Source organism: Panthera tigris, chromosome X (assembly GCF_018350195.1).
Source record: "Panthera tigris isolate Pti1 chromosome X, P.tigris_Pti1_mat1.1, whole genome shotgun sequence".
In the NCBI taxonomy this organism is placed as follows: domain Eukaryota; kingdom Metazoa; phylum Chordata; class Mammalia; order Carnivora; family Felidae; genus Panthera; species Panthera tigris.
In genome coordinates, this window is record NC_056677.1 from 127,659,184 (window position 1) to 127,686,871 (window position 27,688).

At 56.8% G+C, this 27,688-nt stretch overlaps 1 protein-coding gene across 1 annotated transcript; it reads right to left on the minus strand.

The window, feature by feature from the left end:
• Nucleotides 1–2,762: 2,762 nt before the first annotated feature.
• Nucleotides 2,763–27,503, minus strand: LOC122235467 (PI-PLC X domain-containing protein 1-like). Its single transcript, XM_042975073.1, has 7 exons — nucleotides 27,464–27,503; nucleotides 22,863–23,000; nucleotides 18,511–18,647; nucleotides 15,221–15,349; nucleotides 13,799–13,954; nucleotides 10,942–11,125; nucleotides 2,763–4,472 (listed from the first exon to the last, which is right to left on the minus strand). The coding sequence occupies exons 2-7, from the start codon at nucleotides 22,978–22,980 to the stop codon at nucleotides 4,234–4,236; spliced, it is 963 nt and encodes a 320-aa protein (XP_042831007.1). The 5' UTR covers nucleotides 22,981–23,000; nucleotides 27,464–27,503; the 3' UTR covers nucleotides 2,763–4,233.
• Between the last annotated feature and the right edge of the window lie 185 nt (nucleotides 27,504–27,688).

A 27,688-nucleotide genomic window follows, 5' to 3' on the forward strand; every position in this document is an offset into this window, starting at 1 on the left:
ACCCAGAGACACTGTCACCTGATGGTACTTCACTCCGCCAACGTTTATTCAGCAGCCCCAGGGCAGTGCTCACACCCGAACCACACGGCCTCCTTTCCCGTGGGCTCGTGGTCCACACACGGAGCCACCACAGCACCTGCCAGGCACATCCTTCTGACAGAGTGCGTCCCTCAAATACACAAGGCTCAGACACTCACCTTTAAGTATGGGCAGGGGACACCTCCGTGGCTCAGTCACGTATCCGACTTTGGCTTAGGTCATGATCCCACGACTCGTGGGTTCGAGCCCCAGGTCAGCTCTGCTGACAGCTTGGAGCCTGGAGCCTGCTTTGGATAAATAAGCATTTTAAAAAATTTAAATAAATTAGGGGCAGGCCCTGGGTGGCTCATTCGGTTCAGTGTCCAACTTCGGCTCAGGTCATGATCTCGTGGTTTTTGAGTTCGAGCCCCACGTCGGGCTCTGTGCTGGCAGCTCGGAGCCTGGAGCCTGTTTCAGATTCTGTGACTCCCTCTCTCTCTGCCCCTCCCCCACTTGCACTCTGTCTCTCACTCAAAACAAACATTAAAAATTTTAAATGAATTTAAATAAACTAAAATTAAGTATGGGTGGGGAGGGGGGCATCTGGCTGGCTGTGGATGGACCATGCAACTGTTGATCTCGGGTTCCTAGGTTCAAGCCCCATGTGGTCTGTAGAGATCATTCAAAAATAACAGTTTTATTTTTTAAATTTATTTTAAGTTTATTCATTTTGAGAGAGAAAGCGAGCGGGGGAGGGGCAAAGAGAAAGAAAGAATCCAAACCAGGCTTCGCGTCTCAGTGCAAGATCATGACCTGAGGGAAACTCAAGAGTCGGACGCTTAACCAACTGAGCCACCCAGGCGCCCCTTTTGTTTGTTATTTATAGAGACCCACCAGCTTTCTTTGGGTTAGTATTTTCTATTTACTTTCACCCTTCCGTGTCTTTCTTTCTCTCTCTCTTTCTTTTTTCTTTCTTTCTTTCTTTCTTTCTTTCTTCTTTCTTTCTCTCTCTCTTTCTCTCTCTCTCTTCCTTTCTTTCTGAGAGAGAGGGAGAGAGAGAGGGAGAACACAAGCTGAGGAGGGGGCAGAGAGAGAATCTTAAGCAGGGTCCACTCTCCGTGCAGAGACCAACACAAGGTCAGTCCCACAACCCTGGGATCATGACCTGAGCCAAAATCAAAAGTCTGATGCTTAACTGAGCCACCCAGGAGCCCCAAAATAACATCTTTAAAAAAAAAATAAAGTACGAGGGGTGCCTGGGTGACTTAGTCTGTTGAGCGTCCGATTTGGGCTCAGGTCATGATCTCATGGTTCCTGAGTTGGAGCCCCTCGTCGGGTTCTGTGATGACAGCTCTCGGAGCCTGGAGCCTGCTTGGGATTCTGTGTCTCCCTCTCTCTCTGCCTCTCCCCCGCTCACGCTCTCTCTCTCTCAAAAATAAATAAATGTAAAGAAAAAAATTTTTTAAAGACTGTAGAACAAAATAAATAAAATAAAAAATAACAAAATGAAGTAAAATAAAATTAAATGAAGTTAAATTAAATTAAATTAAAATTAAATAGGGACGCCTGGGTGGCTCAGTCGGTTAAGCAGCTGACTTCAGCTGGGGTCATGATCTCACGGTTCGTGAGTTCGAGCCCCATGTCAGGCTCTGTGCTGACAGCTCAGAGCCTGGAACCTGCTTCAGATTCTGTGTCTCCCTCTGCCTCTGCCCCTCCCCTGCTGGCACTGTGTCTCTTGCTGTCTCTCTGAAAAATAAATAAAACATTAAAAAAAATGAATAAAGTACAGAACCTTTGCTTCATGTCCACATGAAGAGACTTAAAATACCAGAAAACTGAAAGGTTTGACCCAGGATTTTAAGTTATAAAGCAACAATAAAGTGCGGCCCAGCGAGGCAGGTGAAGAAACATCCCCGTGACCCGGGGAACCCGCTCCTTCAACACCGGGCCCTCCACACCGTGTTGCCCAGATGTGTCCGTCACTTGAATGACAGAAACAGAAATCCACGAACGAGGCGGATTTCGTGGGATTGAACAGTTGCGAGGAGCGTTCCGGATACAAATGGAAGGTACTTGTGGGCCGGACGTGGCCAGGAACTATGGTCACGGGGCGTTCCAAGGACGCAGCATCATGTCCGGAGCCGTCCCCTGCGGGCTTCGAGCTTCCAGTTCCTGGGCCTCGGGCTGCTCCTGGAATGATGGCATCCGCATACCGAAAACATAAGCAGATGTTCTGGAAAATGACCCCTTGGACCTGAAGAGAACACACTCCAACACGGAGGAAAGCGTCGTCTTCAAGACTACCCTGAGAAAGCCTAATGTCCTCCTCCATCGGAGGCAGAATGCTCCAGAACACGAGACACACAGGAACCCCAGGGAGCCCTTCGTAGGGGAAAGGAACACCCACACAGTATCGGGGTTCACCGTTGGGCTGAGAAGCTGAAAGGGCCAGCACCGTCAAGGTTGTGTGCGCAACGCGGGACTTGTGACGTTGCGTCCACGCGGCTGGATCCCTGGGTACCGGGGAAGCGGAGCAATGCTGTCCTGCCCCTCACGGGGAGCACGGCCTCATGCACACCCTCGGGGTTTTCACTCCCGGAGGCGGCCAGCCGCCAGGAGAATTTACTAAGCACGTTGCCCCAGGGGGTGGGGTGTGCTGCCCCTGGGCCGCAAGGAAAACCCGTTTGGGGCAGAAATTTGCATGAGGCCACGCAGTTTCTGTGGGAAAGGCAGACGTGTCAGCGGGACACCGGCGCCCTCCCCCCGCCCCCCGTGGTTCTTCCTAGACACCGCATGCTGCACAAACCTAAAGTGCCCTGCCAGGCTGCCGGCCCCACTTTTCCAACCACATCCCCTCACGTCCTGTGTCTGCGCCCCAGGTTGGTCATTCTCGCCGTGTTTCCCACGTTTTCGTTATGACCGTGTCGGTTAAGGTGATCTCTGCCCGGTGGCGGGGACTCACTGACAGCTCAGGGGATGGTTAGCATTTTTTTTTTTTTTTTTTGAGGGATACGGTATGTTTCAGTTAAGGCACGAGCACTGTTTTTCTGGACACCACGCGATCGGTGCGTGGTTAATAGACTACAGCGTCAACACACAAATTTTGTATGTCCCGGGAAACCAAAAAATTCATCTGACGCACTTTATTGCAGTTTCGCTGGACCGAAACCCACAGTATCTCCAGCGCGTGCCCGTGTCGGCTCAGGGGTCAGCTCGAAGCCTATGCATGTGGGCTTGGCGAGCGCAGGCTGGATGATGGCGTTGCTTTGCTCGCATATAGCGTGTGCTCCCGAGCCCGTGGTTGCCGTCTCTGATTAGGAATCCGCTAGCCCTGAGTGGGGGAGCCGCAAGGCCCCCAGACTCCAGAGTGCCACGAACAGAGAAAAGAACAAAATAGAGTTCGCATCTTGGGCAAATAGAGACAGACGGACAGACCCTAAGAAACCACAGAACAAGGATGTTGGAAAACTGACCACTGCCCAACGTGGTCCTGGGAGAAGAATGGCACGTGTGCCAGAGAGGGGAAACCCCAGCACCACTTGGCCTAATTTCCGGGGATGCCTGAAGGTGGCCTCCCAGCGGGCCCCAGGATGCCATGGCAGCACCCAGGGTGGACACCCAGCTGCCCGTCATGCGTGCGGGCCCACACTGGCTCAAAGAGAGTGCCAGGGAGGCGTCTGGAAAGTGAGGGAGTGAGTGCCAAACACCTCCTTCGAGGGCCCTCTGCTCCTTCCATCCCTGTCGGAAAAGCCAGAGTAGAAGCAGCCCCAGGAACCGTGGCCTGGGGACAAGCAAACGTGCGGTGGTTTCATCGGAAACAACAGTATCTCTTCCCCGTTTTAGTGGTTTTTTCCGTGGATCGGACATGCCCAGTCCTACCCCACAGACGCGGTACTTTCGGGTTTTATGCAGCTCCAGGAAAGTGTCATACGTCATCCTGCTGCCGCCACAGCCCCAGGCGAGGGGATGCCCCATGGCAGCCACGGCACCCACCGACGGCAGCCACACTGCAGCTAAACCTGAAGAAACAGATCCCAGGTTCCGGGTCCTTCTTCCTTTGAGGATTCGAGCACACGTCTCTGATCACCAGCGTGTTCTTTCCACTCCTGCCCCCAGGAGCCGTGAGGCTGGGTGTCACCCGCGGGGGGCGCTCCGTGGATGGGGGAAGGTGGACCCTGCCCCTCACGCCCCCCCCACCTGCGCCCGTGCTCCGTGTCAGCATCGCAGCAGCTTGTCATTGAGCCTGATGACGTCGCTGACAAACGTGTCCGCCCCGATGAAGTCCCCCGCGATGATGTTGGTGCACCGCACGCCCGGCCCAGGGCACTGCTCACGCACCCACACGCGCAGGTACGGCAGGTTGGGGAGCGTCATCTTCTCCAAGGACTCGGACGGGTGCACCAGGATGTACGTCAGGTTCTCTGTCAGGTTGATGCCCGCCACGAACAGCCCGCCTGAAACAGGAAGGAGAGGAAGCTGGTGCCACGGCAGTCAGGCTCCCCCAGCCCTCATGTCCACACACTTCTGAGCACAGACTCTCAGAGCCGCGTGCAGATTAGGGTTCCGACGGCAGGGACACACGTGTCCACATCAGTGCCAGACTCCTGCCACCCAGCATGGGGACAGATAACGTCCGCAGGGACGTGCATGTCTTGATTCCCGTGTGGTGGACGGAATAACGTCCCCAGAGATGACCATGCCCCGACCCCCCACATGACGGACACACTAATGTCCCCACAGACGTCCACCCCTTGACCCTGAGCGGCGGACACACGAATGTCCCCAGAGATGTCCCACGTGCTGGACGGAATAATGTCCCCAGCGACGTGCATGTCCCACCCGTGTGGTGGACACAATAACCACTATTTGTCACAGCGGCAAATGGACACTCACACACCGCGTGTCAGCCAGTAGATTTCGGGGGGGGGGGTGGCCCAGAATCCTCAGACACATCGCAGAATCTCTGGGAGGGGCTCAGCCCCTGTGTGGGTGGGAACCCCTGGACAAAGGTGTGGGAGCCCCCCACCCCCACCACAGGCGAGTTGGCAGGCGGCCACGGTCAGACGTTCGGTGTCTCCGCCGACGGTTTTCCTTCTAACCCTCAGAGCGCACGCTTGTCAACCAGAGAAACACGAGAGCGCGAGATACTACGTCACAACCTGCTTCTCGGGTGGCCTTGGCGCGGGGCCTTATGTTCGTCTCTTGGGTTACAACATGGCTTCTGAAACAGGTTTGTGAGCACACAGAGGCGTGACAGTGTGGGCAGGAGGCATGCTTGGAGTGTGTGGGTGTGTGGGGAGCGCGTGTGGGTGTGTGTGGAGGGCGTGTGGATGTGTGTGGAGGGCGTGTGGGTGTGTGTGGAGCGCGTGGGCGCGTGTAGAGCGTGTGTGGGTGCGTGTGGAGCACGTGTGGGTGCGTGTGGAGCACGTGTGGGTGCGTGTGGAGCGCGTTTGGGTGCGTGTGGAGCGCGTGTGGGTGCGTGTAGACCTCGTGGGGTGCACGTAGAGCGTGTGAGTGCGTGTGGATGCTTGTGGAGCGCATGTGGGTCGGGCACCGCCCGCGTGGGCGCGTGTGCAGCACGTGTGGGAGTCTGTACCGCGCGTGTGGGCGCGAGCACAGCACACTGCCCATGACGCGTGTCGCACAGCTGCAGAGCAGAGCTGGGGCAGGCTGTAGACCCGAGTCTCCGCACCTCGCTACCGATACCACAGGTGTGTGTACACGTACGTACACACACATAGATGTCTCGTGGATGTGCGTACGTGCGTCGTGCGTGTGTACGTGATGTGGGGAATTAAAGCAAAAAGGAAACGCAGACACAATGGAATTTCTTACAACCTGCAGCCCACTGACGATCACTGGACAGCGCTCGCCGAGTCCGGGATTTCTCCGGGAACTTCCTCTGTCCTAACGTTCAGACTTCGCTAGAGGGAAAAACACCGGTAGCCTGACGCCGCCAGCCGGGCCTCTAGGATCCCTGAGGATCCCTGATCTTCCTTAGCATACGAAAGTCCTTCTGGGCGCTTCCCTTGACCTCACCGCCCCGGCTCACGAGTGTATAACCAGCCTCTCCTCAATCCCAGAGCAGCACTTCCCACCCACGGACCGGCCCTTGCACTTTAATAAAGCCACCTGTTGCACCAAAAACGTCTCGAGAATGCTTGCTGGGCTGCTGGCTCCGAGCCCCAACATTTTCCACATCAGCCCAGACCTAAGCGGCCCTGGCAGGATGTGTCTGGCCCAGGCCAGCAAACTCCCTTGCGATAATTATGTAGACAGGCGTCCTCCCGATGGCACCCAGGCCGTCCTAGCAAAGGGGACGCTGACCCTGTCTGATCCTCGTCAAATAGACGCAGCGGCTTCTCCCGAAGTCATTTCCCGGGATAACGGCCGCGATCATCGGAGCCAGCTGTGGTTAGTCTGCCTAGGGACAGGGACTTTGTGGAATGTTCCCAAGCAGCTGTGAAAACAGCACGCGTCCACTGTGGTGGAAAACCCCACGGGGTCTGCTCATCTGTCCGAGCCTACGAGGCTTAGAGTCCATCGGGAACCCCTTTCCCTGCCTTCTGGGGCGTCTCTCCTCTTTTGCCTCTGCTCCTTATTCTGCACCACCATGGGCGGTCCAGTTCCTGGCCCACCACTGAGCCCGGGCTCCCCCTCCCCTCCCCGCAAGGAGCAAACACCAGCCCCGGACTCACAGCGCCCACTTCAGAGATCCCTGCCCGCGTCCTGGAAAAACTGACAGTGGGGAACAAGCTGATTGACTTTCAAATGGACACAAACGGAATATAATTCGGTATTTAAACTAATTTAAATTTGTCGGTTTACTTAAGATGCACCTGTCTTTAGACTCATGAGCCTTAAATACCACACTGCTATTCTATTCGGGCTCACTAAAGGTGAGGTCAGGTCGAGTTCTCTCTGTCGCAACTGGTCAGCAAAAAGACGACTTAAAATGATGCTTGATTTTTGTCTCAGTTTTCACGCGTGCTTGTTAAGATAGCTTTCAAAGTCTGTAGTGACCTGAGACCTTTAAAGCTTTGCTGCGATGACAAATTGGACTGAATTCCTTGGACATCCAGACCTTTCCCTAATAGGACGTGGCACTGAAGCATGGATTGATTACTGAACGTAGGTTTGTGGTTTTTTGGCTTTTTATTGCAGAGGAACTAAGGGCATTTAAATCTGCTGGAAAACATGCTTTGTGCTTAAATTTTTTCATTTAATTTGTGCTTTAAATTTTAGATTCATAAATCTGCCATCTAGAGACTTCTGGCTTAACAGTTTACAATTGGTTACCAGTTAATTTCCACTGGAGACTAAGGTTTCTAACACGAAAAATTCTGCTAAATGGGGCACCCGGGTGGCTTAGTCGGTTAAGCGTCTGGCTTCCGCTCAGGTCATGATCGCGTGGTTCGTGGGTTCAAGCCCCACATCGGGCTCACAGCTCTCAGCACAGAGCCTGGAGCCGGCTTCACATCCTCTATCTTCCTCTCTCTCTGTCCCTCCCCCCACTCACAGTCCTTCTCAAAAATAAATAAACATTTTTGAAAATGCTGCTAAATGTAATTAACCCTGATGGAAATAAGGGAAACAACACTGGATGAAAAAAAAGGTGTAGAAGGTTTATGAAGGGAAATCTTTGGAAAGGAATTTTGTATGTGGTCAGGACTAAAGTTGAAATGAATGGATTTTTTTATGTTTATCTAGAGAGAGAGAGAGAGAGAGAGAGACAGACAGACGCTCTACACTGTCAGCGCAGAGCCCGATGTGGGGCTCAAACTCACAAACTGTGAGATCATGACCTGAGTTGAAACCAAGAGTTGGATTCTCAACCAACTGAGCCACCCAGGTGCCCCATAATGAGTGGATTTTAAAAGTACACTGGTATAAGTTTGAAATTCTGATTTCTCTGTTATAAAAAAGGACTTTTTTTGGATTGTTAGCCTGCTTTTGATAAGAACATGTAAACAAAGGGTTTTTTTTTCTGTGTTACCTGCTAAGAAAGCCAGTTTCTACATTTTCTGTTTATCAGGTCTTTGATTACTTAAATCTCAGTGTTAAAAGAGCTAAGTTTTGCTAATAACTGCATAACCCTACACACTTGCCTTTGGAATCTTTTATTGCCTCCTTGGTTAAATAAATAACTTTGTGATGCTAGGTAATCCTATTAAGGCCTGTGCTTTGTAACTTCTTTAAGGCTTTTTAAACAAACTTCCCCAAGATTTAAATTGTAAATAGTCTTTTTGACCAATTAGATTTGCTTCTTTGGTACGTTAGGTGACTCAGGAAGCATCATTAAACAAATAATAAGTCTTAGGGCAAATGCTAGAACTATTCTGGAGACTACGCAATTCCTAATGTGTTGTGTTTTTTTTTTTTTTAAGTTTATTTTCTTTTTGCACCAGCGAGCTTGAGCAGGGGAGGGTCGAAATCAAGAGTTGACATTCATCCGACCGAAATGACTTAGCCACCTAGGCGCCCCAAAATTCCTAAAGTTTTAACGTTTTGTTATGAGGCCATCGCTTGATATTCTGATTACTGACGTGTTCTGTGTCACAGAAATAGCCGAATTTCCCTGCCAGCTACGTTGTAATCTCTCACCAGATCTTTAACCGTGTCCATTTCTGAGTCTTTCCTCATTTATCGTTATTCTCTTGTGACAATGGGTTTCATCTGCAAGGGAATTCGTAAAAAGGCTTTTGACAAATACAGGTTTTGACATGGGTAAAATCCTAAAACTGAAATTGGTAAAAATTCCCACAACTAACCAAAAATGTTTGCTTTTCCAGATTAAGGAAACTTTCTCTTGAGAGATCTATGACTTACAGGAATATGATAAAGTTTTAATTTGTGAACAGACTAAAGCTTCTAACTTTTCTCTCTCCCTGAATCCTCTGAAATTCACATACCCTCAGTGAGTCTTCTTTCTTTCCTGGCAATTAGAATCATTTACATAAGTTCAATAAGAACCCGTTCTTGTCACAGGACACCATTGGGACCATTGGTTATTTTACCAAGGCTTTGACAAGAATGTCCTATTTGCGAGTGACCTGTGTAGACTCACGTAGGACCAGACAGCTCTAAGGAACTAAGGTTGACTTTATGAAACACGGAGCCATCAAGCCCCTTGGAAACGTTGGCTGGGTACCTGCTCACAGAGCTCCCAGCAGCCTCACCAGGCGAGTACAGGTCACTTCCTGGCAGGTGCAGGAACCTCAGGATATTTGGGGACCTCGTGACGAGGAGTTGGCCCCATTCTACAGGTACAGCAGGCAGGTCTGACGGAAGTACTTGGCTTGGCTTCTGGCCTGGAGAAGCTATGCTTGGTTCAGTTGAGAGATTGCTTACGAAATTCGCCAAGCAAATTTTGAAAAATCTGTATGGCTTATCACTATTCCTGCTGAGGTGATGTAAATAATTAGGCCAAGTTTATTAGCACTGGATTCGGTTTACAAACAGATGAGTCTTGACTTGGCTACTTCTCCAAATGAGGGTAATTGTAGGGAAAAATTATGTTTCAACAACACGTCTTTGTAGATACTACTTTTTATTTTTTTAGTTTTTTGGGGGTTTTGTTTGTTTTTATTTTTACCTCTAGATAGAGAGAGTTGGGGGAGGGGGCACAGGGAGAGAGACTGAGAATCCCAACACGGGTCTCAATCTTACAAACCTGAGCTGAAATCAAGAGTTGGACGCTCAACTGAGCCACCCAGGCACCCCTCGAAGGCTGTTCTTATTGGGCCTGTTTTTCTCATAATAAGAGTAAAGTATTTTGTTGTCTTTTCCGCTGGCTCCCTGCCTGGTGCCAAGACTCCATCACTGCCATAACTTCCAGCCAACAGAGGATCCCCTTGTACTCAAGGAGGTTCGCCTATGTTGTCTGCCGTGGACCGGCTGCCCTGCCTTTGTAACTCCTAACATAAATACCCCAGCTGACCAATGCGGATCCACAAGTGGGGACATCTCTATGCCCCTACCCAGCAGGAAGAAGTTACAGAAAGGAGACCTTCCTGCCTCAGCGACCTTAAAGATTTAAGTGTCAGGGCCCCTGGGTGGCTCAGTCGGTTAAGCGTCAGACTTCGGTTCAGGTCATGATCTCGCGGTCCGTGAGTTTGAGCCCCGCTTCGGGCTCCGTGCTGACAGCTCAGAGCCTGGAGTCTGTTTTGGATTCTGTGTCTCCCTCCTTCTGACCCTGCCCCATTCATGTTCTGTCTCTCTCGGTCTCAAGAATAAACAAACATTTAAAAAATTTTTTAAAAAACCCAAAGATTTAAATGTCAACATTGTTCAGGGGGGAAAGATGTGGGAAACAAAGGCAGAGATGCCTATTAAATGTCCTTATAACCTGCGGCCATTGGCGAACTCTTGACACCCTCAGGGTGAAACATCTCTCCAGCAACTCCCTACCCTCTTAAAGTTCATGCGTTGTTAGAGGGGAAATGACCTTAGCTTGACAATAGCCAGGCCTCCAGCCTCCGGAGTCCTCGTTAGCATAGGAAAGTCCTTCTGGAACTTCCTTCCCTTCACCTCCCCCACCTCCCAAGTATCAGTCACTCCTCACAACCCCATTCTGCCCACAGTCCTGTCCCCCGCTGTAATAAAAGCACCTGTTTGCACCCAAGACAGCGCAACAATCCTCTTTCTTGGCCGTCGGCTCAGAACCCCAACACTTCAAACCGCATCGTGTGTATGGACTTATCTGTACCTCTGTGCATCTGTGCACACATGTACACGTACCCACGTACAGACACGTGCGCACACAGCCACACACGTGTCCATATATGTTACGCGCACACACACACACACACACACGCTACATGACTTCTAAAGTTCTTCCCTAAGAGCCGAAAGCAAACCTGTGAGTGATAACGTGTGTGTGAGCCCTGCAGGTGCCATGTGTGACCGACCCACAATGCTCACCTGGGCGGCCACACCTCTTCATGTGCTCCAGGTAGTGGATGAGCTCCTGGGGTTTCACCTGGTCCCCCCACCAGTAGGGGATCCCAGGCCACAGCTCCCTGTGCCGGCTCACGACACTCGCCTCCTCGTAGGACAGAATGACCTGCTGGCCGCGTGTCCACAGCTGGTTCAATGTCGGCACCTCCTGGAGAGGAAGGAGGAGTAGCGGGCACCTGAGAGAGACTGGTCGGGGAGTGTGAGAGACTGATGGTGGAGGATGGGGGTGAGAGACTGATGGTGGAGGATCGGGTGTGTGAGAGAGACCTGATGGTGGAGGATGGGGGTGAGAGACTGATGGTGGAAGATGAGGGTGTCTGAGAGAGACTGATGGTGGAGAGAGGGTGAGAAAGACTGACGGTGGAAGATGGGGGTAAGAGACTGATGGTGGAGGATGGGGGTGAGAGACTGATGGTGGAGGATCGGGTGTGTGAGAGAGACCTGATGGTGGAGAGTGGGGTGAGAGAGACTGATGGTGAAGGATGAGGGTGAGAGACTGATGGTGGAGGATGAGGGTGAGAGACTGATGGTGGAGGATGAGGGTGAGAGACTGATGGTGGAGGATTGGGGAGTGTGAGAGACTGATGGTGGAGGATTGGGGAGTGAAACAGACTGGTGGTGGAGGATGAGGGTGAGAGACTGATGGTGGAGGATGGGGGTGAGAGACTGATGGTGGAGGATGAGGGTGAGAGACTGATGGTGGAGGATCGGGTGTGTGAGAGAGACCTGATGGTGGAGGATGGGGGTGAGAGACTGATGGTGGAGGATGAGGGTGTCTGAGAGAGACTGATGGTGGAGAGAGGGTGAGAAAGACTGATGGTGGAAGATGGGGGTGAGAGACTGATGGTGGAGGATGGGGGAGTGTGAGAGACTGATGGTGGAGGATTGGGGAGTGAAACAGACTGGTGGTGGAGGATGGGGGTGAGAGACTGATGGTGGAGGATGAGGGTGTCTGAGAGAGACTGATGGTGGAGAGAGGGTGAGAAAGACTGATGGTGGAGGATGAGGGTGAGAGACTGACGGTGGAGGATGAGGGTGAGAGACTGATGGTGGAGGATCAAGGTGTGTGAGAGACTCATGGTGGAGCCCGGGGTGAGAGAGACTGATGGTGGAGGATCGGGGTGGGTGAGAGACTGATGGTGGAGGATCAAGGTGTGTGAGAGACTCATGGTGGAGACTGCGGTGAGAGAGACTGATGGTGGAGGATCGGGTGTCTGAGACAGACTGATGGTGGAGGATGAAGGTGAGAGACTGATGGTGGAGGATCGGGTGTCTGAGAGAGACTGATGGTGGAGGATCAAGGTGTGTGAGAGACTCATGGTGGAGACTGGGGTGAGAGAGACTGATGGTGGAGGATGAAGGTGAGAGACTGATGGTGGAGGATCGGGTGTCTGAGAGAGACTGATGGTGGAGGATCAAGGTGTGTGAGAGACTCATGGTGGAGACTGCGGTGAGAGAGACTGATGGTGGAGGATCGGGTGTCTGAGACAGACTGATGGTGGAGGATGAAGGTGAGAGACTGATGGTGGAGGATCAAGGTGTGTGAGAGACTCATGGTGGAGACCGGGGTGAGAGAGACTGATGGTGGAGTATCGGGGAGTGTGAGAGACACTGATGGTGGAGGATCGGGGTGTCTGAGAGCAACGGTGGTCGGTTATCAGCGTGTCTGAGAGACGCAGGGATGTGGCATCATTGGGGTGCCTGTAGTAGGGACATGAGGGGGGGCAGGCAGCATCTACAACTGCTCCTTGGCCTCTGGAATACTGGGGACCCAGACAGAAGTGTTACCAACAGCACCCTGAGCTCACGCTGACCCCCCAGAGGCCCCGCCCGTCAAATAGCCAGGTGTGTCAGGAAGGTCAAGCACGTGTTACTACAAGGACCAGGGCTCGAAGGACCAGTGATTTTGCACGTGGACCTCCCACCCTCTTCCGTCTCCCCTCCGTGACGTTCCCTCTGGAGACTCAGCCTGGCGGTCTGTCCCCTAACAGCTGCTCCTGCCACCTTCCCTCAGAAGCCCCAAGCACCTGGGTGCCCTGGGTCACAGCAGCCCCACCGTCTTGTTTTGGCCCCAGACCAGGCTCATAGGACGAACTTGGAGAAACGCCCAACAGAGTGATGTAAAATGGACCCCAAATGGATATGGAGTTAACTTTTTAGCTTCCCGGAGACCCAGGGAGGGTCACTCCAGCCATCGCCAGCAAATGGCACCAATTATCTGGATCACAAAGACCAGGTGTGTTGTGGGCTCAACTGTGTCCCCTCTGAATTCTTAAGCTGAAGTCCTTATCCCGATACCCCAGAACATGACTGTATTTGGAGGTGGGGTCTTGAAGTAGATAATGAAGGTAAAATCAGATCATTAGGATGAGCCCTGATCCAATAGGACTGGAGAAGGGCGGATGAAGACACAGACATGCACAGAGGGACGACCACGTGAGGACACAGGGGGAAGACGGGTTTACGTGCCCAGGAGACAGGCCTCAGCCCTGCCAGGACCTCAGACTCCCAGCCTCGTCCCCGCCTGGACCTCACACTCCCAGGTTGTGTATGTGGCACAGTGGTGCCAGGGGCACTCTGTGGGCGGGGGGTGGGCAGTGGTCTTTCTCCTTGGGCGCATCACAGAGAGCACTCCAGCAGCGCCCCCACCCCCAGCACCGGAATTATCTCACCATCATGCACAGCAGAACCAAGCAGGCAGGGGAGTCTACAATCATACTCCTGCCCCCCACCTGCGCCAAAGGGGTCCTTCGTGTCCCCAAGGATGTTGTTGATGAATCATACTCCTGCCCCCCACCTGCGCCAAAGGGGCCCTTCCTACCCCTCGGGGACACAGCATGTCCCCAAAGATGTTGTTGATACAGGCCACTAGGTACTCATGCAGGTTGTCCATCAGGCCATCGAAGTCCCTGCAGGCCAGGATGACCACCTCCTGGGGGTGGCTCTCCAGCCACTCTGAGATCTCCTTAAGGGTGTCCTGCGCAGGAGAGAGAGGAGCTCAGTCGGACCGTCCTGAGAGGGGCCAGGAAGCTGAGGACACTCCCACAGGCCCAAGGGCCTTCCGCAAACAGAACCCACTGGGCAAACGGGCCTGGGTCCTGGGCCAACAAATAGCCAATGCAGCCTCACCAACAACCGTTGGGCCGCCAGCCATTATGCTCAGGGAGAAGCATACGCCTGCGTGTGTGTGTGTGTGTGTGGCCACGTGTGTGCACTCTCACTGCACAGGAGTGTGTGTGTCTGCGTGTGTGTGTGTGTGGCCACGTGTGTGCATGCTCACTGAACAGGGAGGGGTGTGTGTGTGTGTGACCACCTGTGTACACCCTCACTGCACAGGGCACCGTGTGTGCAACGGTGTGAAGTCTGCAAGTGCAGGGAACATGCAAAACCCGGCAAGTGGCATGTGGAGTGAGGTCCCCGGAATGGTGTCACCCGGGCCCAGGCGTCCTGGATGGCAGGGGGGAGTCAGGCTGAGCGGGACGGTGACTCCTCATATTCGGACTTCAGAGCCACTCAGGTTGTGGCGGAGGAGACAGTGCAAGACGCCCCAGTCCCCAACCAAAGGCAGGAAGACAAGCGGCCCCAGGTTTGCAAAACCCAGGAGGTCAAGAGTCCTAACCTCTGGACTGCTGGACCCCATAAGGATGAGCATCACCGCGTGCAGTCCTCCCTGCCGTAGCCCTCCAGCACCCCAGCCCCTCCCTGCGCCAGCCGCCCCGCCCCCACTCCGCGACCTCTCATTCCTCCTCCTCCCCCTTCCCCCGCGCCCCCCCCTCAACCCCGTGACCCCTGCACCCCCCACACCTCCAACAGCGCAGTCAAGTACACCATCCCCCCCCACCCCCGCCCCATACCCACCATCCCCACTGGACCGCACCCCCCCCCGCACCTCTCCCTCCCCCCCCCCCCCCCCCCGCCCCTCTACCAGTGCAGTCCTGTACACCATCCCCCCTGCACTTCCCCCCCGCCCCCACCTCCCCTCCCCCTCTGCCCCCCCCCGCACCTCCCCCTCCCCCTCCGCCCCCCCACACCTCCACCAGCGCAGTCATGTACACCATCCCCCCCGCACCCACCTCCCCCCCTGCACCTGCCCCCCGCCCCCCACCTCCCCTCCCCATCTGCCCCCCCCTGCACCTCCCCCAGCGCAGTCGTGTACACCATCCCCCTCCCCCGCACCTCCCCCCCCCCCGCGCCCCCCATCTCCCCTGCACCTCCCCCCCGCCTCCCCCCCCTCCCCCCGCACCTCCACCAGCGCAGTCGTGTACACCATGTGCACAAAGTGCAGGTTCTTCTCCGAACCTTCCGGCATGTGCGCGACCCGCAGGTCCAGGTACCGCACCCCAGCGTCCAGCTGCTCCGTGACACCCAGCACCTGCGGACAGAGCTCCGTCGTCGCTGCTGGGGGCCGTGGGGCTCCCGCCTCGGCTCACCGCCCCCGTCCAGGGCTCACGGTCCGGCCGGAAATGCCCCGCTCTGGGCCACGCTGTCTGAGGTCGAATCAAGAGCTGTTCTAGGTGCCGGCTGCGGTCCGGAAGCCGCGCACGCCTGGCACTCGGGCACATGCTTTCGGGTGACACTGGCCACGGTGAGCCACAGACGGAGCCTGGGGAGGCCCTGTCCTGCCGTCCACGCCCCCTCGGCGCTGCCCTGCAGGGTCCCGCCTCCCCCTCGGCCCGGGGCGGGCACCGGGAAGGAACGCTCTCTGGGCCTCAGCAGCCCTGAGCCAGGCCCCCAGGGCCACACCTGCACCCTTGGCGGTCAGGATGCGCGGAGGAGGGTCAGCGGAGGTGGGCACCGTCCCCACGCCACAAACAGCAGGAGGACAGGCAGGAAGGAATCCAATCCAGAGAGGGTAAAGGAGGGAAAGGCCGTACCCTCCCACACAACGTGACAATGGAAAAAGCGAGAGTTAACGTGAAAGTAATTTGTACATCCTTGCGGCCCTGCAGGGAGCCAGGGTCCCTCCTGTGAGCCCCCCTGTGGAAACATGCAGCACTCAGGTTCAGGAGGCTACCTAGAGGCTTTCGTGTCCCCTACTGTGTGTGTGTGTGGGGGGGCAAGGTCCAGCCAGGTGCGCCCCCCTCTCCCCACACCGTGCAGAACCACCTGCAAGGGGCCTTGACGCCCAGGTCGGCCCTCGCTCAGGGACCCCAAGCTCTCTGCAGGAGCAGACTCCGGGGAGAGGAAAGCACCCAGCTGGCTACTCCCCAGGGCACAGGCTTGTGCCTCAGGTGGGCTGAGGTCGTGGATGGACAGGACTGAGAAGTGAACATTTTCTCCCGTAAAACACCCCTTCACACGCATATGGTGTCTTTTCAGAACGTAAACTAGGTGCTCGTGGTGTCAGTATTAGTAAAGCCGTGGGATCTGAGGAGGTCGTCACAGGACGCACGTGCGGTCTGACCGCCCAGGGCGGATCCCTGCCTACACCTGGGGACGCAACACGGAGGCTGGGGCCGAGAACCTCCCTGGAGCTGGATGGGGCGTTCCTGCCCCTTCCCCTCAGTATGTGAACTACAAACTTAACATGATGCCCTCCCCGGTGCTTCTTCCCTGAACGGTGTGCATTAGCGATGACACCGTGTGACCTGGGGCGTTCTGCAGAAACTCAGGGTGTGCACACCTTCCCGGCTGTGGATGCACCCCATATGCTTTCCTGTGGCTGGTGCTTATGAACCAGCAGTTCTGGTTATTTCCTCAACCGATTCCCTGGAGGCACCCAGACTTTACAACAGCATACCCCCCACCCAGACCTCCTCATGGCCCCCAGCACCATGAGACCCCAGCACGACGGGGACCCAGCACCACGTGACCTCAGCACTGTAAGGCCCAGCACAAGGAGACCCCAGCACTGACAGACCCAGCACTGTGGGAACCCAGCACTGTGGGACCCCAGCACCGTCCAGGACCCCAGCACTGCTGGGACCCATCACCACTCAGGACTCCAGCATCACAGGCCCCCAGCACCATGGGACCCAGAACCACCCAGGACCCCAGCACCGCGGGGACCCAGCTCGGTGGGACCCCAGCATCTTGGGACCCCAGCACCGGGGGACCCCATCTCCGGGATGGCAGTGAACCCGCTGACCCCTCCTGCAGGGCTCTGTGGTGACATTTCAGGCTGGCCAGTGCAAGCACCTCACACAAGTAGGGAATCTGTTTTCTCCACATTCCAGACAGGCAGGTCCCCAGAGGGATTCCTGCTGTCCTCGTGACTTGAATTCCTGCTGCGCAGCGATTACAAAGCACAGAGCCCGGGACTGGGGCCTCCGGGAACCCGGAGTTTCCAATGCACACGTCCAGGGAGCAGAGAATTCAGACCCCTGAGCCCCCCACAAGCGGCGGTGGGGGGCTGGGCTGCTCCCTAGGTGGGTCCTGCGTTGCTGCCAGAACCTGGAACCATCACGTGCCTCTCCTCCCTCACTGACACTGTGCGGTGATGGCCATACGGCCAGCTGCCTGCCCCTCCCCCACCGGGATGCCCCAGGTCACCCTGGGTCTGCTCTCCCCAACCCCCCACCGGGACCCTCCGGGTCACCCCACCCCCCACCAGGATGCCCTGGGTCTCCCTGAGTCTGCTCTCCCCATTCCCCAGCAGGACGCCCCGGGTCACCCTGGGTCTGCTCTCCCCACCCCCCACTGGGAACCTCCAGGTCACCCTGGGTCTGCTCTCTGCACCCCCCACCAGGAACCTCCAGGTCACCCTGGGTCTGCTCTCCCGACTCCTCCGCTGGGACCCTCCGGGTCACCCCACCCCCCACCAGGATGCCCTGGGTCTCCCTGAGTCTGCTCTCCCTACGCCCCACCAGGATGCCCCAGGTCACTCTGGGTCTGCTCTCCCCACCCTCCACGAGGACCCTCTGGATCACCCCACCCCCCACCAGGATGCCCTGGGTCTCCCTGAGTCTGCTCTCCCCATCACCCACCAGGACGCCACGGGTCACCCTGGGTCTGCTCTCCCCACCCTCCACCGGGACCCTCCGGGTCACCCCACCCCCCACCAGGACGCCCCAGGTCACCCTCAGACTGCACATCACCCGGACCTTCCTTTCCATGTACACCCTACCCCAGGACGACCCCCCCACCCCAGTGCTCACAATGCCCTCGGACTCTCAGGAACAGAGGCCTCGGCAGGGAGTTTGAGCAAACCCCAATCAGACAGGAGAGACTGACCCCTCCCAGGACGTGGGGATCCGGCCCCGCCCTGTCCCTCCCTGAGCATTCAGGGCAGAAACCTGTCATTGTGGGTTCTTTCTCCTCCTTTTCAAACATGTGCACGTCTCTAAACAGGCCTCTGGACGACGGCACGGCCCAGAGGAGGTTCCCCAGGACTGGGGGCTCTGAAGTGGGATCCCGTGCGGGCCTGCCTCCAGCCGGCAAAACACCTCACAAAGACACGGGGACGTGCGTTGTTTGTGGCTGCTGGGCTGGGTTGGCCAGACGTCTGTTTTCAATAGTGTTTCCCCTGCCAGGGAGGGCACCCACCCGGCAGATGGCACTGATCGGCCGGCCCCAGGGCCCCGCGCCCCTCACCTGGGTGGTGGACCACTTGAGCACGAAGGGGCGTGTGATGCAGGGAAGGACCTTGCCCAGCAGCTGCAGCAGCCGGGACTGGCTCTGTGCAATGGGCGACTTCTTGTCCAAGCAGTACGTCATGGTGTCGTGACTCCCTGCAAGCAAACCCGAGGGGACTTTGCACCCGGGAGCCCCCTCCGCCGGGCGCCCCGGGAGCCCCCTCCACCAGGCGCCCCGTGCCTGGCGGTGGGTACTGCTCCAAACTCGTGCCCACCGTGCCGATGGGACAGGGTCGTCCAGGACCAGGGTGGCCCTAAACCTGGGTGTCCTTTTAAGGGACACAAGAGGAGAGACACAGACACAGAGGAGATGCCACATGACACCACGCAGTTCCTCGCGGGGAACACCGCCCCTGGTTTCGGGGACCTTCCCGTGCCAAGCGATCCTCATCCAGCAGAGCCACCAACGTGCCCCCCTGACCTGGAGAAACACCCCCATGTCCGTCTGCACTGACGTCCGTGAAGGTTTTCCAGAAACTCTTGAAGAAGAAAGGGGCACGTTTACTGGGTGCGAACGTTCGCATGTTGTACAGGGACGTCCATATAAATAAGCACAAATACGTATAAATAAGCGAAGCTGCCAGAATCGCTGAGACCCGGTGCTGCCGATTCCACAGATCAACGCATCAGAGCGCTGACTTCAAAGACGGACGCAGTTTTGCGCATCTAAGGTGTTATAACGGAGGCGTTCTGCTCGCTGGACAAAGTCAGTGAGCACCGAGATCGGGAGAGATTCCTGGGCCCTGTGTCCCATCCAGCGGAACCCATGATGTTTACAGGCTTAGCTGGAAAAACGAAGCCGTCCTGCTCTGTCGGAATGTGCCAGGAAATCTTTCTGAGGACAATCCCGAACGCAAACGTATGAAAGGAGAAGACGGAGGCTGGAGGCAGCAGAGAAAAGAGAAAGGGATTCCCCCTGGGGCTTCCAGAAGGAGCCGGGCCTGTGGGCACTGAAAGGTCACACCCGTGCAGATTTCTGGCCCCAGAGCTGTGAGTTCACACAGCTGTTTGGAACCACACAGATTGTGGCCCTTTGTTACAGCGGCCCCAGGACACTTTCACAGCCACCTGGAGATGGCGCCTTGGGGACTAGGGGCCCTTTCCCCTGTGGTGCTGGGGCGTCCCCTACCGCCCACAGCTGCCCCCCGCTCTCCGGATCTGACCTCTAAGGGAGCTACTCTCCCACACGCTCCCCAGAGGCCACCTGCTTCTGCGGGGCACGGAGGGGAGGGGACGGGCCTGAAGAAGGGCATGCCCTGGGCTCTTGGTGGCTGTTCATCCCAGAAGAGTTTCCTGCAGATCCCCTGGAACCACCAGGAAACCGCCTCCCACAAGGAAAATGGCCCCAGGGCAAACTGGAAACCCTGTAATTCGGATCACCAGGGAGTAAGAGCACAGTGACACCTCTCTCCTCGGGCACGTGGGTGTGGCCAGGGGTTCCTGACACTGATGATGGGGGCATGGCCATAGGGCATGACATGAAGGCAGAGGGCAGTGGGAGGGCTCCCCTCCCACCACCTGGTCAAGAGTCCAAGACTCAGGATGCGCCTGGAGAAGCTTGCGATGGGGAAGTGGACGGTCCCCAAGCCCAGTGACAGTCCTCACTTACATACACTCCTATACGAATGTCAGCGGAGGGCACATAGCCAGTAAGACGATACTGTGGCTCCATATTTGCTGATACAGAAAATGCAGACAATATTATGCTAAGTGAAAACGTACATCAAAAATTGTACAGTTGGGCCTTCTTTTCATTTATAGTATATATCTTTATATATAAAAATGGATTATCCCTATATGTAAATGGATTCACATATATATTATAATATAGAACTGTAAATGGATTCACATATATATTATAATATAGAACTATAAACTGCAGGCAAATCTATATACGTCACAGACAATGTAATTTTTTTTAACTTACACGTTTGCATTTGTCTGCAATTATTATGTATTGGCTATATGAGTTTTTTGTGGCTCCCTTAACAAAGTGGGAGGCTTCAAAGAACAAAAATTAATTGTATCCCAGCTCTGGCGGCCAGAAGTCTGATATCCAGGCAGGGCAGGACCACTGAGATCCAAGGGGGCAGGACCAAAGTCCCTCCAGAGGCTCCAGCAGACGGTCCTTCCTGCCTCTTCCAGCTTCTGGGGCTCCAGGGGTCCCTGGGCTCGTGGGCCCGTCCTCCTCATCTCTGCCTCTGTCTTCACATGGCTTCTCCTCTGTGTCTGTGTCTCCCCTTCTGTCTCCTACAAGGACACCTGCCATGGGATTCAGGGCCACCCTGACCCAGGATGGGCTCATCTCAGAGCCTTCACTTACTCACATCGGCAAACACCCTATTTCCACATAAGGCCCCGTTCTGAGGCTATGCGGGATGTGAATTTGTAGGCACTGGTCAGTGCCTAGAATCGGGTTTGTGTGGTCACCCCTCGGGCCCAGCGGGGACACAGCCTGACGCCCAGGGACTCTCTCTCTCGTCTGTGAAGTCATTCGGGTGTTGGGACTCGGGCCACTGTGGGAGTCCAGCTGACAAACAACAGACAGCCATCTGGGAAATAACCAGACTGGGTCCTGCCCCATCAAGAGAAACTGCATTCGAATCAAGGATTTAAACATTTTTGAGAAGTCTTCGTAAAATCCCAAAGGAAAGCACTAGGACAGGGTGAAAACGTGGCTCAATCTGAAAAACTACAAAAATGTACCCAGGTGAGAAACCTGCTTATTTTTGAGGGAGGATCTCCAGATACCGCACGTGCACGGACGTGGAGACACGGAGTGGGTCCACTACAGCCCTTCGTTTTTGCAAAAACGAAAGGCTGGTAATGCCCACATGCTCATCAGTGGGGAGCGGCGGCCACTGGTTCCAGGGCCACTGGAGCCGCAAGGGCCCAGACGGAGCCCAGCAGGACTCAGGGCCACCAGGTAGTGCCCCGCGCAGGCCTGGCAGGTGTCCCGGAGAGAGGGGTTCTGTCCCCAGGAGGGGGGGTTCTGTCCCCAGAGGGGGGGTTCTGTTCCCAGAGGGGGGGGGCTCTGTCCCCAGAGGGGGGGCTCTGTCCCCAGAGGGGGGTTCTGTTCCCAGAGGGGGAGTTCTGTTCCCAGAGGGGTGGTTCTATCCCCAGAGGGAGGGTTCTGTTCCTAAAGGGGAGGGTTCTGTCCCCAGGGAGGGGGTTCTGTCCCCAGAGGGGGGATTCTGTTCTCAGAGGGGAGGGTTCTGTCCCCAGAGGGGGGGTTCTGTCCCTGCTGCTCCTCTGCCCTCAGCCCCTCTCTCCCTCCCCTGCACTCCCAGCCCTCTTCAACTGGGCCTGACCTGCCAGCCAGCTGCGCTGGCTGCACCAGACCTAGGGTCCCACAGGTCCTGTGATAGGGATGGCTCACGGCCAGCTGGCAGCTCGAGGTGCCCCGCAGGAATGCAGTGCTCAGTCCTTACAGCTGAAGGGCTAGCGAGTTCCCTACACAGAGGGACAGACTGGCGGGGGAGCAGTACCCCAAATCCCTATGCCATCACATCTCCCCTCAGCCACACTCCCTGGGACTGTGCACGTGCCTGCTGGGCCACATCAGAATGAAGGAGATAGAGAAGGGAAGACGGTCATTTGGTGCATGTGTGTGCATGTGGTGTGTGTGTGCATGTGTGTCTGTGTGTACATGTGTGTATGTGTATGTGTGCCTGTATCATGTGTACGTGGGTGTGTCTGTATCGCATCCATGCGTGTGTGTGCCTGTATTGTATGCACGTGTGTGTATATGTGTGACTGCATTGTGTGCGTGTGTGTACACATGCGTGCCTGTATTGTGTGCGTGTGTGTGCCTATATTGTGTGCACGTGTGTGCCTGTATTGTGTGCATGCATGTGTGTCCATATTGTGTGCATATGTGTGTGCCTGTACTGTGTGCATGCATGTGTACACATGTGTCTGTCTTATGTGCATGTGTGCACGCATGTGTGTCTGCATCATGTTCATGCATGCGTGTGCCTGTACTGTCTGCGTGTGTGTGCACGCATGTGTGTCCATATTGTGTGCATGTGTGTGTCTGTGTACATGCGTGTGCATGTGTGCACACGCGTGCCTGTTTCTGTGTGCATGTGTATGTGTCTATCTTGTGTCCATACATGTGTGCGTGCATGTGTGCTATATTGTGTGCATGCCTGTACTGTGTGCATGTGTGTTCATGCATGAGTGTCTGTGTTGTGTGCGTGCGTGTGTGTGCCTATATTGCGTGCATGGGTGCATGGTTCCTGCGGTTTCCGTGCACTCAGGCCCGACCCCATGGCCGGCCGCGCCCCTGGGGGACGCAGAAGCCCTCACCTGGGATGGACAGGTGGTGCAGAGGCACATCCCAGAGCAGGGGGCACAGCGCCGACATCCAGTCTGCATTTATGCCGCAGCTCTGGAAGTTGCCAGAAGCACTTACCTGTCCACCCATCAGGAGCCACTTGGTGCGACCTGAGGAAGGAAACAAAGTTTTGCTGACGTAAACCAAAGGGCCCAGAGCCACTCTCCTGGGGGGCGCTGGCGAAGCGTGCATCCTACTCCCTGCTGGTGCCCCCTGCTCCAGTCTTGTGCTAATCCCTCCACCCCGCCACCCCCGCTGCGCAGAGGGGCTCACACGCCAGTCGCCAGTCGGCCAGGTCTGTGGCTGCAGGGCTTCAATCCTGGGGGTGGTGGTGCCTTGGGGGACCAGGTCAGCACCCTGCCCTCTGCCTCCCTGGGTTGGGGTGCTGGGCTGTGGTGCAGGGAATCTGAGATCTGTTCCCACGGAAGCCAGCGCTCCCTTAGAAAGCAATGGGGAGACGTCTGGGGCTAGGGGAGAGGAGGGGGTATCTCCTGGTCCTTAACCTACGGCCCTGGCCACTGTCTTCCCAGCATCTGCCAGGTGAGGAACACGCATGGGGTGTAATTTACTCTCAGGATAAGCCGATGAGGTGGGCACAGGACATTGCCTGCCCAGAAAAGGAGCCCCAAAGACAGGAGCCCATCCTGGGTTGAGCCCACCCTGGATGGGTTGAGCCCATCCAGATTCCCACGTGGCCCCTTCCCCCAGCACGTCTCCAGCCGTGGAAACTCTGTATGTACAGTGAGGGGGTCAGACTTGGCTTCCCTGGAAATAAGCCACTTCACCCTAAGGGTTATTTTGAGTGGAAGGAGACTGAAGAAAAGCAGAAACAAGAAAAACTCTCCTCCCTCCTCGTCTAACCCTAACCCTAACCCTAACCCTAACCCTAACCCTAACCTTCACCTGCAAGCAGGTATAAATTTCCCTCTGTGCAGCTGTCCCCTTCCATCCCCTGTACCCGGAAGGGGAGGGCACCCCCCTTAGGTCTGCACAACTAGCCTCAAGGAGTAACACTGACCCTGCCCTTAGCCTCCCCCAGCCGGCTACCTTCTCGGGACTTAGGGTCCCTACAACCCCCAGCCCTTTCACTCTGGCTTGTCAATTCCACACAAATTCATCAACCTTTGGTGAAATGGCAGATAAGGCCTAACGTCCAACTGTCTCCCTGGGTCCACTCCTCTTCTGGGAAGGCCTCTACAAACATTCAGAATAAACCCTGCCCCCTGTCCATCTGTCTTCTGTCATTTCACTTATTTATTTATTTATAACGTAAGCTGTGCACCCGACATGGGGCTTGAACCAATGACTCCGGGGTCCAGAGGGCATGCTCCACTGACTGAGCCAGCCAGATGCTCCCCTCTGTTGTCATCTTATCTAATTTTATTTTTAACTTAATTTAATTTATTTATTTTGAGAGAGAGAATCACAAGCAGGATTCACACTGTTAGCGCAGAGCCTGATGCGAGGCTCAAACTCACAAACCAGGAAATTGTGACATAAGCTGATGCTCAATCGACTGAGCCACATAGGGGCCCCTCTTTGCCATTTTAAAATATATTTTTTTAAGTTTTTATTTATTTTTGATACAGAGAGAGACAGAGCATGAGCAGGGGAGGGGCAGAGAGAGAGGGAGACACAGAATCTGAAGCAAGCTCCAGGCTCTGAGCTGTCAGCACAGAGCCTGATGCGGGGCTTGAACTCACAGACTGTGAGATCATGACCTGAGCTGAAGTCGGATGCTTAACTGACTGAGCCACCCAGGCGCCCCCCTCTTTGTCATTTTAATTTGCAGGTCTTGGTCCCAGAATCTAAGAGGTTAGAAAAAATTTGTTCCTTGTCTACACTGTGTTGAGTGCACCAACAGCCAACAGTAGAGTATTGATTCTCATTCTGCCTCGGCAGACAAAAGCCCGATCCCTAACCCTAACCCTACCCCCGTCCATAAGAGGGTCCTAGAGCTAGCACCCCTGCCATCCATCTTCCCTCATGGTGTGTCCCAGGGCTCTCCCAGCTCACACCCAGTCCATCAGTGTCCCTGCAGGAGTGAGTGTGGGACCCCGGCCCTCCTGAGGGGGCAGCAAGCATCCAGGTGGTCTGGGGCTGGCCTATGCACACAGGAGACATTCCTCAAGGCACTGTGCCATCCAGGGGCAGATGGGCCACCGCCTGCCCTCCGGCCATGCAGGTGTCTGGAAAGTGGGCAGATCAGGGACCATGTAGCCCCAGCCTCAGGAACCCCTATATGTGTTGGATGGACCTCATCTGGGAGTGTGGTCAGCCCCAGCTAGGACACACAGAGCAGGGGCTGTGGCTATGCCTCTCCCAGCTGCCACCCAGGGGGCCTCATCACACCCAACTGAGCCCTCCCCAGTCCCATCCCAGCAGGGCCCACGTCTCAATGGCCCCAGGAAGAGGCGCCTTGGGTGAACCCTGAGATCTGCCAGGGGCTCACCAATTTGCTTCCAAGGAAAACCACTCTGTGAGTTTCAGCTGGCAGGTAACGAAACACACCCCCAGAATGTGCCCCTGGGGCATTAGGGTTCCTACCAGCTGGTGGGAGCAGCAGACCCCAGAGAAACTGCCCAACGGGGCACTAGTTTGTCTGCGTGAAGTCAGTTTCCATGTAGACGTGAAATGTCCACCTGAAGAGATGCCTCTGCCCCCGCACCTGGGAGAGCTCCTCAGTGCCCCAGCCCCCCAAGTCCCCTCCTCCGAGCCCAGCCCCTGGGGAAGGTCGTGGGAGCACCAGCACCCCAAGTCCTCTCTGGAGCCCAGCCCCAGGGGAAGGTCCTGGGAGCACCAGAACTCCCAGTCCCCTCCGCTAAGCCTAGCCCCTGCAAGTGGTCCTGGGAGCACCAGCACCCCGAGCCCCCTCCGCTAAGCCCAGCCCCTGGGAGACATCCTGGGAGCCCCAGCACCCCGAGTCCCCTCCACCGACCCCAGCCCCTGGGAGAAGTCTGGGAGCATCAGCACCCCAAGTCCCCTCTGCCAAGCCCAGCCCCTGGGAGAGGTTTGGGAACATCAGCACCCCAAGTCCTCTCCGCCGAGCCTAGCCCCTGGGAGAGCTCCTGGGGGCTCCAGCACCCTGAGTCCCCTCTGCCGAGCCCAGCCCCTGGGAGATGTTTGGGAGCACCAGCACCCCGAGTCCCCTATGTCGACCCCAGCCCCTGGGAGAGCTCCTGGGCGCCTCAGCACCCTGAGTCCCCTCCGCCGACCCCAGCCCCTGGGAGAGATCCTGGGCACCCCGGCACCCCGAGTCCTCTCCAGAGCCCAGCCCCTGGGAAGGTCCTGGGAGCACCAGCACTCCAAGTCCCCTCGGCCAAGCCCAGCCCCTGGGAGGGGTCTGGGAGCACGAGTAACCCAAGTCCCCTCCGCTGAGCCCAGCCCCTGGGAGAGGTCTGGGATCCCCAGCACCCCGAGTCCCCTCTGCCGAGCCCAGCTCCTGGGAGAGATCTTGGGCACCCCGGCACCCCGAGTCCTCTCCAGAGCCCAGCCCCTGGGAGAGCTCCTGGGTGCCCCAGCACCCCGAGTCCCCTCTGCTGAGCCCAGCCCCTGGGAGAGGTCTTGGATCCCCAGCACCCTGAGTCCCCTCAGCCGAGCCCAGCCCCTGGAAAGGTCCTGGGAGCACCAGCACTCCGAGTCCCCTCTGCCGAGCCCAGCCCCTGGGAGAGGTCTGGGAGCACCAACACCCCAGGTCCCCTCCGCTGAGCCCAGCCCCTGGGAGAGGTCCTGGGAGCATCAGCACCCCGTGTCCTCTCCCGAGCCCAGCCCCTCGACAGCTGGACGGCCTCCATCCTCTCTGATCACATCAAGGCACGGCTCAGGGGTGCCCTGGGAAGGACGGGGGTGATTGCACAAAACCCGGGTGAGGGCAGGTTTGCAGGCTCCCGGCCCAAGCAGGTGAGACACAGCAGCCTCCCACTCGTGAGCCTTCGGGGAGGTGGCTCCGTGTCCACGCGGCGCATCCGGAAGTGGTGGCTGGCGACAGTCACACTCAGGAAATAGCTCTTAGGTGAATAAAAGGACGGATGTGCCGCCGGCAAACCCGCGTGACATTCTGTCCCGTTCACGGGTCCCCAACGCTCCCCGACCCGCCTGCGCGCACGCAGGCTCTGCCCCAGCCCCAAGGACCCGCGATGACACCTGGGGCGCTAAGTCCTGCGCCAGCGGCAGAGCAGGGTCTGAGGACGCACCGGCATCTGCCGCCCTCACCACCCCGGAGCGGGTCAGCGCTGACCACGGCGAGTTCCCGCGGCCGCGGAGCCCGGAGTCGAGCCTGTGGCGGCCCCTCCTGCTAACCCTTCCCGTCCGGTCCGGAGGACGTGCCGTGCCCCTCCCCCGCCCCAGGCCGGGACCCCACCCCCGCTGTCCCCACCTGTCCCCACTGTCCCCGCAGGAACCGCGACCCGCCCGGAGGCGCTCACCGCGCGCCGCAGACTCTCCAGCGGACTTTCCGGCGAGGCCTGAGCCCAGGACGCGCCCCGCCCGAGCCCCAGGCCGGGACCCCCCGCTCCCGTCCCCACCTGTCCCCACTGTCCCCGCAGGGACCCGCGACTCGCCCGGAGGCACTCACCGCGCGCCGCAGACTCGCCAGCGGACTTTCCGGCGAGGCGCCCTCCCCCAGCCGCGGAGTCAAGCACTTCCTAAAATGCTCTGGCCTCGCCATTGGACGCCGGGAACCCCCGCCCCCGCGAGGAGGAGGGGCCGCCTCCAGACAGTCACGCCCAACCCCACACGGGCCCCAGGCTGCAGCCCCCACGTCCCAGCAGGACCCGTGCGGGGAGAGCACGGCGTGGTG

Excerpts from the sequence above, each read along its gene's own strand:
- LOC122235467 (XM_042975073.1), bottom strand. The coding sequence starts at position 22,980 with ATGGGTGGACAGGTAAGTGCTTCTGGCAACTTCCAGAGCTGCGGCATA. Across the intron at positions 18,648-22,862 it reads GCACCACCTGTCCATCCCAG|GGAGTCACGACACCATGACG; the intron begins GTGAGGGCTTCT and ends GTTTGCTTGCAG. Across the intron at positions 4,473-10,941 it reads GAAGAGGTGTGGCCGCCCAG|GCGGGCTGTTCGTGGCGGGC; the intron begins GTGAGCATTGTG and ends TTCCTGTTTCAG.